Source organism: Scyliorhinus canicula, chromosome 15 (assembly GCF_902713615.1).
Source record: "Scyliorhinus canicula chromosome 15, sScyCan1.1, whole genome shotgun sequence".
Classification (NCBI taxonomy): domain Eukaryota; kingdom Metazoa; phylum Chordata; class Chondrichthyes; order Carcharhiniformes; family Scyliorhinidae; genus Scyliorhinus; species Scyliorhinus canicula.
Window position 1 is genome coordinate 1,021,569 of NC_052160.1, and position 20,785 is coordinate 1,042,353.

The window sequence follows — 20,785 nt, forward strand, 5'->3', positions numbered from 1 at the left end:
TCTGGTGCTGTTGGAGTTGGAGAGAAGATTGTATTGGTGCATGCCCAGGGTGTTAATCCCTCGGATATCTAACCTTTTCTGTGGTTTCTCTTCTACATTTGCTCGGCTGCGTGGGTGGTCACTTGATTAGAGTAGTTAGGGCAGTTGTAACTGCGTTTATCCGGGTGGGTGGTGGGTATGTTGGGTGATGGAGGGCCTGTTACCTGGGCACCAATACAGCCTTTTGGCCAATTATTAGCCACCAGCCAACCAATCGAATCAAGTCCCATAATCTCTCAGGAGTTGAAAGGTTCAATGCTGCTGTCTAAAGCTTGGACAGTTGTCCTATGCTGTAAACTTTTGAGTTCTGCATTTCCCTACTCGACTGAAGTACATGTCCATTAAGCATTCATGGATCAAAATGATAACAGGAAAAATAAAGAAAGGGGAATAAGGGAATAAGGAAGTGCCCTTACAACTATGTGGACTAATGACAATCTGTACTGTACCAGACTGTGAGGATGTGAGCAGAGGATTGAGGACGCTCCTGGTTAGCTGAGCTGCAGAAAATTTGTCTGGAAGATTTTATTTCTCAATCATAGTCCAATTTCACCAAAGTAAAATTGAGCACAGATTCAATTTGTACGGCTGAAACCTAGTTTCAGTTAACAGTTTATTCTTCCATATTTCTGCATCTGAACAAAGGATGAGCACAGAGGATATTCACAGCACCAACTTATACTTAATTCTTTGGGATATCATAAACAAACCACTTGCCATGATAATGGAGTTTCTTTCAAACTAATTGGTGAAAAAAAAAACTAAGGTTGACACCAGAGTTACATAATTGAGTGCTATATCTACTTTCCTTTAGCATTTAAGCTGTCATCATAGAATCTACAGTGCAGAAGGAAGCCATGTAGCCCATTGAGTCTTCACCAGCCCTTGGGAACGCACCCTACTTAAGCCTCCACTCTATCCCCGTAAACCAACCCCTCTAATGTTAGAAGAACACCCAAATAATTTTTCTCCATTTAAACAATCCTCAACCAACATGGTAGCTGCAGTAAAGACTTTAACAAGAGAACCATGACATCCACCAATATCTCTTTCACAAACCATCTCCTTGCTTCTCTCTACCATCAACCCCCATCAATCAACCTTGTAATTTGGCTGGAAAATCAAGTCAGTAGCGCAGAAGAGATTATGCTTTGCAAGTTCAACAGGGTAATCTTAATTATATTTTTTTGTAAAGTAATATTTAAAGAACATTTTAGCATTTAAAATACAGAAGCGCTTTCTTTACTGAACCATAATGAACTTTACCATTTGTCTCAGCTGTTTTTCTTTGCGAATTTCCCGATCATGGCACAAAATTTGCATTCTCTCATCTGGATCCAATACAAAGAAGATGTCGTGAATCTCATAAAGGGCAGCCCGTAACTGGAAAAGAGGAATAAAACATTACACATCATAGATCGTAGAAATTACAGTGCAGAAGGAGGCCATTCGGCCCATTGAGTCTGCACCAGCTCTTGGAAAGAGCACTCTTCATAAACCCACGCCTCCACCTTACCCCGTAGCCCAGGAACCCCATCTAACCTTTTTTGGTCACTAAGGGCAATTTATCATGCCCAATCCACTTAACGTGCACATTTTTGGACTCTGGGAGGAAACTAGAGCACCCGGAGGAAGCTCACGCAAACACAAGGGAAGCGTGCAGACTCCGCACAGACAGTGACCTAAGCCGAGAATCGAACCTGGGACCCTGGAGTTGTCAAGCAACTGTGCTAACCCCTATAAGTGCCGTTATACACTTCGATAAATTCGTACAATCTCAACATAAAATGCTGGAAAAACTCAGCAGGTTTAGCAGCATCTGTGGAGAGATTGTTAACGTTTCAAGTCGAATATTACTTCTTCGGAACTTGCTTTTATAATAAATTTGTGCAATCTGATTCAGTACCTGTGCAATGACTCTTTCGTGTAGTGAAACATCTTGGGATGAAACCACACCTCTTTTCAAGGGGGCTTCTGTCTGTAAGTTACTGATAAACTCCAAGGTATCCTTCAACAGAAGCAGACATTAGTGGTGACATGAAGTTTTCTAAATAATCATGGTCAGAAAGTTGAAAATCTATTGCAATGGTTATCTATGTAAAATAAATTGTTGTCAGCATAAAAGTTTAAAACAAATGCCATTGGGTTGAAACTTTCAAAAGAGAACGTAGAATATACCAGAAAAGGTGAAATTTGAAATGATAGTTTTGGAAGAACTAAGCAATGGGACAGCACAGACACATCAGGCCGAATGGTCGCATGATTCTATGATATGATTTTATTTCTGTAATCTCAGTGGAGTTTCTTACTTTTACCGTCTGTTGAAGCTGTTTCAATTTCTCGGTTTTCATCAGTCTCCGAGTGAGGAATCCCTTTGCCACAGCTGAAACTTTATTAAACCTCTTTTGGACCTCTGGTGCATTGATCTGAAATACAACAATTTCACAGTGATTACATTAAAACGCAAGCTTGACAAGTTTCTCAAATATTGCTTCATTCACAAAAATTAGAAATAGAAAATGAAGCAGCCACACGCAACAGGTAAGCACCTTCCTTCAAGAAGCAATCACAACTAACTTGTGACTGCCATTCATCATTTCCCAAGCCAGTAGGAAAATTCACCAAAAGTCATGGATGGCAATTAAATAACCTCTTTCGAACCCATCAGATATGAAATGGCCAAATACCGTGAGTCCAATTTCGTTTCCAGCATAATGGCTTGCACTTCAGAGCCTGCGTATATAAAAGCCTCATATACTCTTGGCTGGTGTGTACACACATGTTAATTTTGCATAAATGTATTAACACCCAAGACAGCTCTGGGACCAAGCGTGGAATTCTATTTTTCGTGCAACACCTCCTCCTCCCCTCCGCCCCCCCTCCCCCGACTTCAGCTCCCCACCACCACCAACTCAGGCAGAAAGGACTCTGTTTACTAGGGCGGGGAGGCATGGAGTGGAGCCCTGTCAATTCCACCCCAACTGTCTGAACCTATGATTGAACCCTGTGGGTCACACTTCAGACAATCAGGCAGTTCAAGATGGCTTCTCACTCGCAACTCAAAGGGCAGTTAGTGATGGGATACAAATACTGGTCTTGCCAACAACATGCACATCCATTAAAGAATTTAAAAAGTCACCCTCAAGTGTGCAAGAAAATCTCTTGCTTAACTGAACCATTTCTCATGCAAGTCAGACCATCAAATAATAAACCCTATGGGGTAATCAGCACCCTCCTCAATGGGAGGCAAAGGAGTAAAACTATCAACACCAATAATTCCCACAGATACAATATAATAACCCTGAATCTTTCCATGAGCCAAATACCCTCTTCAACACAGACATCAGGTTTAAATTCTCTACTGAGAGCAGTTTTAAATTAGCAAGTGATTTGAAGACATTCCTTTCATGAAGAAATAAATCAGAATTACACCTGGTTTTGCTGGATGCAGCTCCCAATCTGCAAAATAAAACCAAACACACCCGGTAGCTGCCAGCCCAAAGCGAAAGTAAAGCAGACAGACAGCCCAGCTCCACCCACACTGACATCAATACAGCTATTTGATAAACACCCATTTCTTAAAGATACTCTGACATGACAGGTTCCAGCCCTCAGATTTTGGGAGTAATTGGAATATAATGGGCGGGATTCTCCGGTCTCGAACGCCAAAATCAGATTCGGCGATCGGCCGGAGAATCCCGTTTACGCTGAAATCGGGGGCGGTGCCGCTTTGACAATGCTGCGCCCCAGGAGTACGCCGCGTGTCATATCGACGGCCTCAGGTCATTACCTGAGGTCCCCCCCACGTTGCTACGCCCCGACCGGCCGAGTTCCCGACTGTGTGGGTCTCTCATGCTATTTGTTGTCGGGAACTTGGCGTGGCGGCTGCGGATTGAGTCCAGCGCTGCCACAGTCAGGTGGAAACCAATCCACGGGTAGGGGGGACTTTGGCAGGGGGCTGGGGGCACTGTTGGGGGATGGTCCGGGGATCGCGAGCCTGGCCAAAGGGGGACACTATTTGGCAGGGTGGGTCCATGTTGCATGGCGCAGCCGGCATAGTAGGCCACCATCGTGCATGGCCACGGGTCATGCAATTCTCCGCCCGTATCGGCAGCTAGAGTCAGGTGCTCTACCCTGTCTGCCTGCTACCCCCACACCAAACGGAGGATCGGTGGTCATTTTGCACCGAAATATCGGTCGTAAAACGCCACCTTGGATTTGGATTTTTGTTTATTGTCACGTGTACCGAGGTACAGTGAAAAGTATTTTTCTGCGAGCAGCTCAACAGATCATTGAGTACATGGGAAGAAAAGGGAATAAAATAAAATACATAATAGGGCAACACAAAGTACACAATGTAACTACATTTTTTTTATAAATTTATATAGCCAATTCTTTTTTCCAATTAAGGGGCAATTTAGCGTGGCCAATCCACCTACTCTGCACATTTTTGGGTTGTGGGGACGAAACCCACGCAGACACGGGGAGAATGTGCAAACTCCACACGGACAGTGACCCAGAGCCGGGATCGAACCTGGGACCTCAGCGCCGTGAGGCGGTTGTGCTAACCACTAGGCCACCGTGCTACACAATGTAACTACATAAGCGCTGGCATCGGCTGAAGCACAGAGGGTGTAGGGTCATTTAGGAGACAGGACATACCCAGGGATGCCCCCAGAGATTCGTGAGGAAGACTTTGCAAGTCCACAGGACTAAAAGCCTTTGTCGTTTCCAGTACCTCGGTTGATGACGGGCGGTCGGTTTGGTTTCATTCCTATTGATTTTGTTACAACTGAGTGGCTTGCTCGGCCGTTTCAGGGGGCACGGGAGAATCAACCACATTGCTGTGGATCTGAAGTCCAGACCAGGTAAGTAAACCAGATGGGCTTTTATGACAACCAATAGTGGTTTCATGGGCATCATTAGATTTTTATTGATTGAATCTGCGTGGTGGGATTCGGACTCAGGTCCCCAGGACATTAATATAATAATTGCTTATTTTCACAAGTAGGCTTCAATGAAGTTACTGTGAAAAGCCCCTAGTCGCCAATTCCGGCGCCTGTTCGGGGAGGCCGGTACGGGTATTGAACCCACTGCTGGCATTGTTCTGCATTGCAAGCAGCTGTCTAGGCCACTGTGCTAAACCAGTCCCTTTACCCTGGGTCTCTGGATTATTAGCCCACCACCTCCTCCGAGAAGTACTGGTCGGCTGGAGAATGCCACGTCGACCTTCCTGGCTTCCATCCCGTGTGAAATGCTAATGAAAAAGGATACAGAGGAGCTTTTACAATGCTGAAGTGGCAGTCTGAATCTCATTTCATGTGGGATTGAACCCAACGTTAAAATCAGCACCTGCATTTAATTCTATATAGATTTTAAAATTGGGATTAGAGCAGTCATGCATCTTTTATTTTTTAAACAGTGCAGAAGGAGGCCATTCGGCCCACCGAGTCTGCACCAGCTCTTGTAAAGAGCACCCTACCCAAGGTCAACACCTCCACCCTATCCCCATAACCCAGTAACCCCACCCAACACTAAGGATAATTTTGGACACTAAGGGCAATTTATCATGGCCAATACACCTAACCTGCACATCTTTGTGCAGCACAAAAGAGGCATGGCTATAAATGATAGGCAATCAACTCCAGATTCTCAGAAAAACAAATGTATAACAAGCATCTTGAACATTCCAGCACATTATGCACATAGATCACAATGAAGTATTTAATTCCATCTCACCTGTGACCATCTATTCCGTGGCCTGCTCAGATAACAGGAAGACTGCATCTCGTCCAAGTCATCATCCCCAGCTCCCCATCGACTGAAAGGAAACTCGGCACTGGCCGAATTACTGGTAAATGCTGGAAAAGAAGTTGGGACACAATGCAATACCAAATTATTGGGGAAAAGGAAAAAAAACAGCCACCATGTCACTGAATATAATTAATTAATTAATTAATGTTCATGTAATTAATTAATAGAAAATTCTTCAAAGACTACGTAACCAAACATTCAGTCTATGAACACGTGATTTGGCCAATGAGCTGGAAATAAATCTGGATCTTCTCTAACTTCTGCCATAATGTCTTTACGTCTCAGAGTAGGTGGATTGCAGCTTTGTTTTACTATCTCAACTGAATGAAGATAGTACCTCCAACAATGTGGCACTTCTGCTGAACTCATTAAGAACCACCTTTGATTGTGTGTTCATGTCCTGGAGTGGAGCTTTAACACATGTCTTCTTGCCCACAGATGAAAAATGCTTCCAAATGAGCCAAACTGATATATTAAACAAACCATATCATACTGAACTCACCTTCAAAGCCAACATATAGTCAGAAGCTGATCATTTGAAGCCATTTTTGCTCGAATAAAATTTAATTATTCAGTAATTCCAAATTAAGCAACAGAACATAGTGATAATCAATTGCTTTAAAAAATGACCTAGATTATTTAAATTAAATAAAATAGCTTCCTCTAACTCAAAGTTAGTTTCCAGTATTGATAAGACTAAAACAAAATTGTACAATTGGTCGTTAAAAAACACAAACAAAAGAACAAAGCAAAGTACAGCACAGGAACCGGCCCTTCAGCCTCCAAGCCTGTGCCGATCATAAAAACAAAGCCTTCTGCCCTTACTTGGTCTGCATCCCTCCATTTCCTCCCTATCCATGTACCCTTCCGGATGTCTCTTAACTGTTGCTAATGCGCTGCTTCCACCACATCCTCTGGCAGCGAGTTCCAGGCACCCACCACTTTCTGCATGAAAAACTTTCCCCTCACATCTCCCTTAAACTGTCCCCCTCTCACCCTGACCCTGTGCCCCCTGTGTAATTGACACTTCCACCCTTGGAAAAAGCCTCTGACTATCCACCCTGTCAATACCTCTCATAATTTTGTAGGCCCTCTATCAGATGTCCCCTCAGCCTCCGTCTTTCCAGTGAAAACAATCCTAGTTTATTCAACCTCTCGTCATAGCCAACACCCTCGGAGACCAAGATTCAAGCAACGGGAAAAGTTCATGTGCTTTAATGCAGTATTCTTTTGAAACTCCGATTACCAATGTTAGGAGAATACTGGACTGATGGCCATCAACTCCATTGATCAGAGATGCATGGGGTAGTTTCATTTATTCTCCTCCAACCTAAAGAGTTTCTTTACTCAGCAACTTCCAGATGATTCCATCACAAAATTCCTTTGCTCCCTAAATCGCCTTTCCTGTTCTTCTATTTCCTAAAAGACAAAAGTTTTAAAATCAACTAGGTCAAATATATTTTCACCAATGGTTAGCAGAATCACTCAAATTATTATTTCTCTTTGCATGGAAGGCATCCAACAATCTTTCTATCATATTTGCCGCTGATGGTCGATGATGTTTAACGTTTTGGGGCCAAGTAACAACAATAGGCAATCTGAAACCTGCAACATTAATTACAAGACAAATTGGGGCAGCAGGTAGCATGGGTGGTTAGCATAAAGGCTTCACAGCTCACAGGGTCCCAGGTTCGATTCCCAGCGGGGTCACTTCTGTGTGGAGTCTGCACGTCCTCCCCTGTGTGCGTGGGTTTCCTCGGGTTGCCGGTTTCCTCCCACAGTCCAAAGATGTGCGGGTTAGGTGGATTGCCATGCTAAATTGCCCATAGTGTCCTAATAAAAGTAAGGTTAAGGGGGGGGTTGTTGGGTTACGGGTATAGGGTGGATACGTGGGTTTGAGTAGGGTGATCATGGCTCGGCACAACATTGAGGGCCGAAGGGCCTGTTCTGTGCTGTACTGTTCTATGTTAAATCAAAGGTGTTCATCAATGAAAGAGGAGTTATCTTTAGACTTAGCCAGAGGAATATTTAGATGCAGTGGGAAATTTCCAACTGCTTATCTTTAAACTAGCATCTTGATCTTTACCAGCAATCTTCAAAGAAATTCCTCTTCCTTTACACAATAAAAACACCTTCATGACAGAGAATATGATCATTCTTATTGCTTTGGATTGCAGAATAATTTCCTAACATCAACAAATAGCTGGACATGTTCAAACCTGTTATGATAGATTTTGAAAAAGGAAATTAAAGCTGCCAGACCCATAGCACCTTTGAAATATATGCCTCACTGTCACTGTCAAAAACCTGAAACTCCCCAACAGCACCATGGCCGTGGCGATAACAGTGACTGCAGCAGCCTCCTCAATTTAGACTCCATATCTTAGTTCACGTGTTGTGGAGGTGGGGGAAATGTTGAAGAAACTTCTCATGAGTCTGATACATGGTCAGGATGTGGTGGGTATGTATCAATTCAGGATGGGTACAGTCCTTGGGTCAGGAAGGGAAGGGGGCAAAAAGGTTGCTCTAGAGAGTTCGGCACCATCAAGTCAGCGCTAAACTCAATGTTGCTAACTCAGCAATTTATTTTTATTTTTAAACAAGAAAATACATTCCTATTTTATGCTTGAGAAAAAAAATAAGTCCAAAGAGCCTGTTTATTGTTCAACTGAAACCTGGTGTCAGATTTCTGAAGAGTCAGGAAGACTCTGTGGATCTTTAAAAATGGAGGGCAGGGAAATCACAACCTCATTTCTGATAGGTTCTTGCCAGCAAGGGAATGGAAACTGTAATAACAATAATTAATAATAAAGTACCATCTTCAGTTAGAAACTGGAGGCATTTACATTTTACTTGTTATTTGTGACCAAAACATTCAAGTCCTCATTAAGCCAACCTGAGCAGACAATGAATTAAGGAAAGAAAAAAAATTCATGACTTGAACTGGAAAAAGACGGTCGCAAATCTAGGGAAAGAATAAAAGCTTACAGTAGGGAATGAGCCAGTTAAATGCTGTACAACATTACTGTAATAAGACAAAAAGCTTTCAATCTATTTCCAGTAATATAGTATCCTTCCTGTAATACAGGATTATGACATTGGAAAAGGTACAAGGACTACCCATCTGTTGTTCAGTATTTAACAATGAAAACACCATCTTACAACATTTAAAAAGCGATCATTTTATTTATATTTATGTTTGTTGGTTAAAACTTTGAAGACAAGTTTCAATGTCTAACACTGTATTAAGTGGTTTCCCTACCCTTTGCAGTTTCTCTTGTTCCTTTTCTTGTTCAGCAATCAGCATAGAGAGTTGTAATGTGTGTTGTTGTTCTAATTGTTTCCGCATTTCTACAAACGCCATCATCTGCTTTGTGATGTGTTCTTCATCTGAACAATGGAGCAGAAAAAAATACATTTAGCCCTCTTCTTAAAAATACAAATAGGCCTGTATTTTGCAGTCAGCAATGAATGAACAGCACTCATCACATTTACACATGCCCACAGACATGGGTTTTTACACTGGAACTTGCAATAATTAGAAATCCATTCCAGCAAGGTGCCCTCCACAAGCATCTAGAATTACTTTGAAAGGGGCAAACACTTAACAGCCTCTTAACCAAATAGACTCTTCTGTCATACAATCTCTCCTGACTATCTCTCCTGACTATCACAGACTTTTCTTTAGTCCTTGTCCCACCCTCCCCTTGCTTAAAACCTACTCCATTTTGAAATTTTCCCACTTCTGCTTCTTCCTACCCAGTCTGAACTTGTCCTAATTTGAAATATTTCCTCAGATAGGTCCCCATAAATCGGTGCCACGCCAAATTTTAAGTTTTAATTTGTATTTGTAATTCCTCTTTCTCATATAAAGCAGCATCCTAGTGAATTGTTCTCTAAAGTCTCTTACAATGTTCAAGCCATCACTACATGCAGAAGGTTTATGCAGAATTATCGACTCTTGGCTTTTCTTTCTCTCGCATCATAAAGTCTAAAATTCCATTAGTATTTTCCTTAAAAACTACTGGATAAAGCAGAGATGATTTTTATAATCCGTGAACCCGTAGCCACAAATTTCTTTGCTCTTTCACAGCACCTAGTCTCCTTCCATTCAAAATATCAATTATTGAACGCTAATTTACTGGCCACTTTTGAAGCTTGGGTATTGATTTGAGCAATATCTCTTTGCAGCTTCTTTTGACCGTCTAAATAATTAACCTTGCCTCCTATTATCTGCTCTAGGCTTAAAGCCAAATACTCAACATACATAACGAACAGAAGGGACTCGGAAATAAACCCTGCATAATGTCATTACCCACTTCCAATAATTTAAGAAATTCCAAACACACGATGACATGAATAATCTTACCAAATGGGTATATAATTGGAATATGAATTCCAATATAGATAAACGTGTTGTTGTGCATTTGGTGGGGGGAAAAAAATCACAAAGGGATTAATCTTTGGGGAGTGGCGAAATGCTGAAGCTGCAAAAAGGATTGTACTATCAAGGCAGGTGAACCAACCTTTGTATTTGGGATGGTGGAGTAAGCGTCTCATTTCAGCTGCTCCGTGTGAGCATCCACACACAGGATGCTGAGGGGAACTGAATTCAAGTATATCAGAGTATATGAGTATATCAGGGTATATCAGTATATCAGGGTATATCAGTATATCAGGGTATATCAGTATATCAGGGTATATCAGGGTACAACAGTATATCAAGGTACATCAGTATATCAGGGTACATCAGTATATCAAGGTACATCAGTATATCAGGGTACATCAGTATATCAGGGTATATCAGGGTATATCAGGGTACATCAGTATATCAGGGTACATCAGGGTATATCAGGGTACATCAGGGTATATCAGGGTACATCAATATATCAGGGTATATCAGGGTAAATCAGTATATCAGGGTAAATCAGTATATCAGGGTATATCAGGGTATATCAGTATATCAGGGTATATCAGTATATCAGGGTATATCAGTATATCAGGGTAAATCAGTATATCAGGGTAAATCAGTATATCAGGGTAAATCAGTATATCAGGGTAAATCAGTATATCAGGGTAAATCAGTATATCAGGGTAAATCAGTATATCAGGGTAAATCAGTATATCAGGGTAAATCAGTATATCAGGGTAAATCAGTATATCAGGGTAAATCAGTATATCAGGGTAAATCAGTATATCAGGGTAAATCAGTATATCAGGGTAAATCAGTATATCAGGGTATATCAGTATATCAGGGTATATCAGTATATCAGGGTATATCAGTATATCAGGGTATATCAGTATATCAGGGTATATCAGTATATCAGGGTATATCAGTATATCAGGGTATATCAGTATATCAGGGTATATCAGTATATCAGGGTATATCAGTATATCAGGGTATATCAGTATATCAGGGTATATCAGTATATCAGGGTATATCAGTATATCAGGGTATATCAGTATATCAGGGTATATCAGGGTAAATCAGTATATCAGGGTAAATCAGTATATCAGGGTATATCAGTATATCAGGGTATATCAGTATATCAGGGTATATCAGTATATCAGGGTATATCAGTATATCAGTATATCAGGGTATATCAGTGTATCAGAGTATATCAGGGTATATCAGTATATCAGGGTATATCAGTATATCAGGGTATATCAGGGTATATCAGTATATCAGGGTATATCAGTATATCAGGGTATATCAGTATATCAGGGTATATCAGTATATCAGGGTATATCAGTATATCAGGATATATCAGTATATCAGGGTATATCAGTATATCAGGGTATATCAGTATATCAGGGTATATCAGTATATCAGGGTATATCAGTATATCAGGGTATATCAGTATATCAGGGTATATCAGTATATCAGGGTATATCAGTATATCAGGGTATATCATGGTATCAGAGTATATCAGGGTATATCAGTATATCAGTATATCAGGGTATATCAGTATATCAGGGTATATCAGTATATCAGTATATCAGGGTATATCAGTATATCAGGGTATATCAGTATATCAGGGTATATCAGTATATCAGGGTATATCAGTATATCAGGGTATATCAGTATATCAGGGTATATCAGTGTATCAGGGTATATCATGGTATCAGAGTATATCAGGGTATATCAGTATATCAGGGTATATCAGTATATCAGGGTATATCAGTATATCAGGGTATATCAGTATATCAGGGTATATCAGTATATCAGGGTATATCAGTATATCAGGGTATATCAGTATATCAGGGTATATCAGTATATCAGGGTTTATCAGTATATCAGGGTAAATCAGTATATCAGGGTAAATCAGTATATCAGGGTAAATCAGTATATCAGGGTAAATCAGTATATCAGGGTAATCAGTATATCAGGGTAAATCAGTATATCAGGGTAAATCAGTATACAGGGTAAATCAGTATATCAGGGTAAATCAGTATATCAGGGTATATCAGTATATCAGGGTATATCAGTATATCAGGGTATATCAGTATCATCAGGGTATATCAGTATATCAGGGTATATCAGTATATCAGGGTATATCAGGATATCAGGGTATATCAGGGTATATCAGGGTATATCAGGGTATATCAGGGTATATCAGGGTATATCAGGGTATATCAGGGTATATCAGGGTATATCAGGGTATATCAGGGTATATCAGGGTATATCAGGGTATATCAGGGTATATCAGGGTATATCAGGGTATATCAGGGTATATCAGTTCTAGGGATGTAGAGGAAAGGATGGCGAAGATGATTCTGGAAAAGAGCGAAAGTAACAGGGTAGTTGTTATGGGAGACTTTAACTTTCCAAATATTGACTGGGAAAGATATAGTTCGAATACATTAGATGGGTCGTTCTTTGTACAATGTGTGCAGGAGGGTTTCCTGACACAATATGTTGACAGGCCAACAAGAGGCGAGGCCACATTGTATTTGGTTTTGGGTAATGAACCAGGCCAGGTGTTAGATCTGGAGGTAGGTGAGCACTTTGGAAACAGTGACCACAATTCGGTGACCTTTACGTTAGTGATGGAAAGGGATAAGTATACCCCGCAGGGCAAGAGTTATAGCTGGGGGAAGGGCAATTATGATGCCATTAGACATGACTTAGGATGTGTAGGTTGGAGAAGTAGGCTGCAAGGGTTGGGCACACTGGATATGTGGAGCTTGTTCAAGGAACAGCTATTGCGTGTTCTTGATAAGTATGTACCAGTCAGGCAGGGAGGAAGGCGTAGAGTGAGGGAACCGTGGTTTACCAAAGAAGTGGAATCTCTTGTTAAGAGGAAGAAGGAGGCCTATGTGAAGATGAGGCGTGAAGTTTCAGTTGGAGCGCTCAAGGTGTTTCTCTGGTTGGCAATCAGTAGCTAGTGGCGTCCCTCAGGGATCCGTGTTGGGCCCACAATTGTTCACAATTTACATAGATGATTTGGAGTTGGGGACCAAGGGCAATGTGTCCAAGTTTGCAGATGACACTAAGATGAGTGGTAAAGCGAAAAGTGCAAAGGATACTGGAAGTCTGCAGAGGGATTTGGATAGGTTAAGTGAATGGGCTAGGGTCTGGTAGATGGAATACAATGTTGACAAATGCGAGGTTATCCATTTTGGTAGGAATAACAGCAAACGGGATTATTATTTAAACGATAAAATATTAAAGCATGCCGCTGTGCAGAGAGACCTGGGTGTGCTAGTGCATGAGTCACAGAAAGTTGGTTTACAGGTGCAACAGGTGATTAAGGCGGCAAATGGAATTTTGTCCTTCATTGTTAGAGGGATGGAGTTTAAGACTAGGGAGGTTATGTTGCAATTGTATAAGATGTTAGTGAGGCCACACCTGGAGTATTGTGTTCAGTTTTGGTCTCCTTACTTGAGAAAGGACATACTGGCACTGGAGGGTGTGCAGAGGAGATTCACTAGGTTAATCCCAGAGCTGAAGGGGTTGGATTATGAGAAGAGGTTGAGTAGACTGGGACTGTACTCGTTGGAATTTAGAAGGATGAGGGGGATCTTATAGAAACATTTAAATTATGAAGTGAATAGATAGGATAGATGCAGGCAGGTTGTTTCCACTGGCGGGTGAAAGCAGAACTAGGGGACATAGCCTCAAAATAAGGGGAAGTAGATTTAGGACTGAGTTTAGGAGGAACTTCTTCACCCAAAGGGTTGTGAATCTATGGAATTCCTTGCCCAGTGAAGCAGTTGAGGCTCCTTCATTACATGTTTTTTAAGGTAAAGATAGATAGTTTTTTGAAGAATAAAGGGATTAAGGGTTATGGTGTTCGGGCCGGAAAGTGGAGCTGAGTCCACAAAAGATCAGCCATGATCTCATTGAATGGCGGAGCAGGCTCGAGGGGCCAGATGGCCTACTCCTGCTCCTAGTTCTTATGTTCTTATGGTGGACCCAGCAGGGTCACCAACACCAGCCCACTCGCCGATGGAACAACTAATGGAGGTTCTCTCTCCGGAGCTCCAGAAACACAGACTCGATAAAAGACGACCTTATGTTGGTCATGAGGTCTGCAATAGAGGCTGTGCTGGCTCCCATTGAGGGAGCAATGGGCAAAGTGGAATGGAGACAGGAGGCAGGTGGGGCGGGGAAATAGAGAACAGAAACCACCACCCCCCCCATTAGAATAGTCACCTGGAACGTGAGGGGGCTTCACAGACCGGGAAAGACCCCAAGTGTTTGCCCATCCAAAAAGCCTGAAAGTCGGCATAGTCTTTCTTCAGGATCACATTTAAGAGAGAAGGAATGACTAATGGCAAGGAAAAGTTGCGTTGGGCAGAGTTATCAGGCATGCTTTGACACAAGGATGAGGGGGTGGCCATACTGCTCGGCAAAAGGAGCCTTCACAGCAAATACCATAGTGATGGACTCAGGGGGACAATATGTAATGGTTGCCGGGACCCTGGAAGGGGCCCTAACTATATATGGCCCAAACTGGGATGATACCAAGTTCATTAATAATAATGGTGGAGATCCCCAACCTCGACTCCCACCAATTAATCATGGGGTGGTATAGGGGGGATCAGTGAAGGAGAGGCATCCAGAGGGGATACAGAGAGCACACTCTCACTGTATGCGGATGACCTGCTCTTCTCTGCCTCAAGCCCCCTAGCCGGCATGGGAAGGATAATGGAACTTCTAAGAAAGCTCGAAGCCTTCTCAGGAAACAAATGTAACCGGAGCAAGAGCAAAATCTTCACCGAGAACTCCCAGGGTAAAGAAGCAGAACTGGGAACGCTGCCGTTCAAACTGGTACAAACCAAGTTTAAATACCCGGGGATCCAGATCGCCCACAACTGGAACGGATCCATAAGTGGAACCTGTTAAGCCGAGTGGAGGAGGGAAAGAGACACCTATGGAGCTCGGACTCGCTCCCCGCTCTCCCTGACAGGAAGAGTGCGGACAATCAAAATAAACGTGCTGCCAAGATTCCTCTCTCTATTCAGATCCCTCCCAATCCTCATCCCCAAAGCCTTCTTCACCAAGGTAGATAAGTTAATCAGGGTGTCGTGTGAGTAGGAAAAAAATCCCGGATCCGCAAAAGCGTCTTATAAAGAGGGCAGAGCACGGTGGCCCTGACGCTTCCGAACCTCCTCCTCGGAGATGGCTGGGAGAACCGGAGGCGGAATGGGTGCAGATGGAGGAGACCTCCTGTATTGGGACATCCCTACGGGCACTGGCCACAACCCCACTCCTATTCCCCCTGCGGGGTGGTGACGAGGCTAAGGACCTGGAACCGGCTCAGGCATCATTTCAAACCTGCCGACATGTCCGCTGGGGTCCCCCATTTGCAAAAACCATAAATTCATCCTGGCAAAAATAGACGCCACCTACAAAATATGGAAACAGGACAGAGGGGTACTGACAGTACGTAGACGGTAGAGTAACGACCCTGGGAAAACTATCAGAGAAGCTCCAGCGTTTTGACTAGCTGACTGTTCACCTCCCTTACCTGTGCTATCTCATTCATGGCAGCCTCTTCCTGAATTGTACAAGGTCTCCTGTGTCTGCCATAGCTGGTTCACTGCTTTCCCTGTGGAAAGCAGGTCAAATTCCATTTGTATCTTTTTCTTCTCTGCCAGCAGCTCCAACCTCACGTCCATGTTGTGTGGCTCGTGGTCTGAGATAACTATTGCGGAGTATTCCACCACGACCAACCCTGGAAGCACCAGCTTAGCCGCTACAAATAAGCCTATGCTGGAGTCGGTTTTGCGAACATGGGAGGAGGAGTCCTCCCTTGGATGGTTGAATCTCCACAGCCCCCCCTTACATACGACTGCTGGACTTCTTACGCAAGGAGACCGCAACATTCCCCCAGCTACCCGGACACTCCCTACTGGACAGACTGCTAGCAGCAGACAAATTAGGGGACGGTAAATGTGTCGACATGCACGTTAGAAAAGGTAAGGGTCCCACTGGACGAGACACGAGAAAACTGGGAGGAAGAGCTCGGCATAGAGATTGGGGGATGACTCTGGATTAAAGAACTGCATAGGGTGAAGTCCACCTCCTCATACGCAGGGCTGAGCTAATCGCAACTAAAGGTGGCGTACCTGACCAGTACATGCATGAGCGGGTTCTTCCCGAGGTGGAGGATGGTGCCGGGGTGGTCTGGTCAACCAAACCCACATGTTCTGGTCCTGCCCCAAACTTGTCAGGCACTGGACCAGCTTTTTTGAGGACATGTCTGTTCATGGCAGTCTTTGGGGTGTCAGAACAGCCAGAACTCTTTATGGGGAGAGGGGCAGACCCCTTTGTCTCCCTGATTGCCCGCCAGAGACTGTCTGACTTTGCAGAATTCCGGAAATAGGAAAAAAATTAAATTTGCGATCAGGGGATCGGAAGAAAGCTTCCAAAACACATGGAGGCAATTCACCAGCTTGTTCGTGACCAGCAACTAGGAAACTGGGGAGTGAAAGGGTGCAGTGAAAGAGGACGCAGCACCCAAAACACAGGGGAAATATACACAACAGCGGGGACACGGGAGCCCACAAGCAGCGCTGCAGAAGCACACACCCACCAAAAGAAGGGCAAGTTCTGCAGACGAGGCCTCCGCACCCTCGTGGGCCTCGCTCTAGTCAACAGCAAGCTGGATACTCTGCTCCCCCACAGGTGACAACAGAGAGGGGTCTCTACTCATCACCCTGGAACATAGAGCTACCAGGCCGGAATGATCCACTAACACAGACCACACTGGTAAAATGCACAGCACAGGTACAACTGAACCGCATAGTCGGCAGGGGGAGTCGAAGGAAGCAAAATATTTATTTATGTCACCATGTCTATTTCCCTTTAAGTACTTTGATCATATTTCTAGTATGTTTACTACAATGGTGTAGCTTCACAGGAAATACACTGCAGAAGAGGTCCTAAGAACATAAGAACTAGAACATAAGAACATAAGAACTAGGAGCAGGAGTAGGCCATCTGGCCCCTCGAGCCTGCTCCGCCATTCAATTAGATCATGGCTGATCTTTTGTGGACTCAGCTCCACTTTCCGGCCCGAACACCATAACCCTTAATCCCTTTATTCTTCAAAAACTATCTATCTTTACCTTAAAAACATGTAATGAAGGAGCCTCAACTGCTTCACTGGGCAAGGAATTCCATAGATTCACAACCCTTTGGGTGAAGAAGTTCCTCCTAAACTCAGTCCTAAATCTACTTCCCCTTATTTTGAGGTTATGCCCCCTAGTTCTGCTGTCACCCGCCAGTGGAAACAACCTGCCCGCATCTATCCTATCTATTCCCTTCATAATTTTAAATGTTTCTATAAGATCCCCCCTCATCCTTCTAAATTCCAACGAGTACAGTCCCAGTCTACTCAACCTCTCCTCATAATCCAACCCCTTCAGCTCTGGGATTAACCTAGTGAATCTCCTCTGCACACCCTCCAGCGCCAGTACGTCCTTTCTCAAGTAAGGAGACCAAAACTGAACACAATACTCCAGGTGTGGCCGCACTAACACCTTATACAATTGCAACATAACCTCCCTAGTCTTAAACTCCATCCCTCTAGCAATGAAGGACAAAATTCCATTTGCCTTCTTAATCACCTGTTGCACTTGTAAACCAACCTTCTGTGACTCATGCACTAGCACACCCAAGTCTCTCTGAACAGCGGCATGCTTTAATATTTTATCGTTTAAATAATAATCCCGTTTGCTGTTATTCCTACCAAAATGGATAACCTCACATTTGTCAACATTGTATTCCATCTGCCAGACCCGAGCCCATTCACTTAACCTATCCAAATCCCTCTGCAGACTTCCAGTATCCTCTGCACTTTTCGCTTTACCACTCATCTTAGTGTCATCTGCAAACTTGAACACATTGCCCTTGGTCCCCAACTCCAAATCATCAATGTAAATTGTGAACAATTGTGGGCCCAACACGGATCCCTGAGGGACACCACTAGCTACTGATTGCCAACCAGAGAAACACCCATTTATTCCAACTCTTTGCTTTCTATTATTTAACCAATCCTCTATCCATGCTACTACTTTACCCTTAATGCCATGCATCTTTATCTTATGCAGCAACCTTTTGTGTGGCACCTTGTCAAAGGCTTTCTGGAAATCCAGATATACCACATCCATCGGCTCCCCGTTATCTACTGCACTGGTAATGTCCTCAAAAAATTCCACTAAATTAGTTAGGCATGACCTGCCTTTAACGAACCCATGCTGCATCTGCCCAATGGGACAATTTCTATCCAGATGCCTCGCAATTTCTTCCTTGATGATAGATTCCAGCATCTTCCCTATTACCGAAGTTAAACTCACTGGCCTATAATTTCCTGCTTTCTGCCTACCTCCTTTTTTAAACAGTGGCGTCACGTTTGCTAATTTCCAATCCACCGGGACCACCCCAGAGTCTAGTGAATTTCGGTAAATTATCACTAGTGCATCTGCAATTTCCCTAGCCATCTCTTTTAGCACTCTGGATGCATTCCATCAGGGCCAGGAGACTTGTCTACCTTTAGCCCCATTAGCTTGCCCATCACTCCCTCCTCAGTGATAACAATCCTCTCAAGGTCCTCACCTGTCATAGCCTCATTTCTATCAGTCGCTGGCATGTTATTTGTGTCTTCCACTGTGAAGACCGACCCAAAAAACCTGTTCAGTTCCTCAGCCATTTCCTCATTTCCCATTATCAAAACTCCCTTCTCATCCTCTAAAGGACCAATATTTACCTTAGCCACTCTTTTTTGTCTTATATATTTGTAAAAACTTTTACTGTCTGTTTTTAAATTCTGAGCAAGTTTACTCTCATACTCTATCTTACTCTTCTTTATAGCTTTTTTAGTAGCTTTCTGTTGCCCCCTAAAGATTTCCCAGTCCTCTAATCTCCCAGCACTCTTTGCCATTTTATATGCTTTTTCCTTCAATTTGATACTCTCCCTTATTTCCTTAGATATCCACGGTCGATTTTCCCTCTTTCTTCCGTCCTTCCTTTTTGTTGGTATTCCTTCCTTTTTGTTGGTACAGCCAACAGCCCATCAAGTCTACACCAATGCATGAAAGACACCTGACCTACCCACCTAATCCCATTTGCCAGCACTTGGCCCATAGCCTTGAATGATGGGCCAAGTGCTCATCCAGGTACTTTTTAAAGGATATGAGGCAACGTGCCTTTTGTAATCTATGCACTGATTGATAAAAGCAAGTGTCCTATTACCACCCTATTAACCTGTCCTTCTGCCTTCAGACATGTCTGGACAAAGACACCAAGGTCCCTTTGTTCCTCAGAACCTTCTAATGTCAGGCCATTCATTGAATATTTGTCAAATTACTCCTTCCAAAGTATATCATATCACCTGACACTTTTTCAGGATTAAATTCCATCTGTCACTTATCCGCCCATTTGACCATCCCGTCTCTATCTTCCTGTAACCCAAGACACTCAACCTCACTGTTAACCACCCGGCCAATCTTTTTCAATGCCAGCAGTGCGGGTTCAATTCCCGTACCGGCCTCCCCAAACAGGTGCTGGAATGTGGCGACTAGGCGTTTTTCACAGTAACTTCATTGAAGCCTACTCGTGACAATAAGTGATTATTATTATTGTCATCCGCAAACTTACTGACCCTACCAACAACCCCCCCCCCCCCCCCCCCCCCCCCCCCCCCCCCGCATGGTCATCCAAGTCTTTTATATAAATGACAAATAATAGGGGACCCAGCACAGATCCCTCTGGGCTTGTTTATAGTTTATAGTAGGCTTGGTACAAGTGTATTTGGATGATACTGTTCATGTGCTTTTCTTTATTTTCTGTTATAAATATAAATGAAAATTTTCAATAAAAACATGCCCTAAAAAATGCTCAACAAAAAACAGACCACCAACTAGTGGAAGGGAGATAGAGGAACAAATTTGCAAAGAAATTACAGAAAGATGCAAGAATGAAGGAGTAATTATAATGAGGGACTTCAATTATCCAAATATAGACTGGGATAGAAATAGTGTAAAGGGACAAGAGGGGGAGAGGGCCTGGATTGTGTTCAAAGTAATTTGCTGCAGCAGAATGTTTGCGGTTTAATGAGAGGGTAGACATTATGGAACCTGGTTCTGGAGATCAAACAACAGTGGGAGAGCATTTAGGGTTAGGAGGGAGGAATTTAAACCCTTATCCCCAGGGCATTAGCCTGGGTCACTAGTCTAGTGATATTACCACAATGTCACCATGTATACTTCCCCCTCCTTTCCCCCACTTCATTCAGTTCAACATTGATTTCAGCAAAGGCTGAAAGAGAAAGGTCAAAGGCTAAACTCAGAATGAATGTGTGGCCAGTCAGAGTAGGACAGAGGGTTCATGATCACAGAATCTCTAAAGTGCAGGAGGCCTTTCGTCCCATAGAATCTGCACCCTTCAAAAGACCCAACCCAGGCCCAAACCAGTGCCCTA

At 43.2% G+C, this 20,785-nt stretch overlaps 1 protein-coding gene across 1 annotated transcript in view; it reads right to left on the reverse strand.

Annotated features, from left to right (window-relative positions):
- LOC119978315 (centriolar coiled-coil protein of 110 kDa-like) overlaps positions 1-20,785 on the reverse strand; it is a 64,072-nt gene that overhangs the window by 16,383 nt on the left and 26,904 nt on the right. The window contains 8 exon segments of the mRNA XM_038819854.1: positions 1,306-1,422; positions 1,946-2,047; positions 2,349-2,465; positions 5,779-5,900; positions 7,117-7,154; positions 7,156-7,191; positions 7,193-7,272; positions 9,116-9,243. Coding sequence (XP_038675782.1) covers positions 1,306-1,422; positions 1,946-2,047; positions 2,349-2,465; positions 5,779-5,900; positions 7,117-7,154; positions 7,156-7,191; positions 7,193-7,272; positions 9,116-9,243 — 740 coding nt within the window.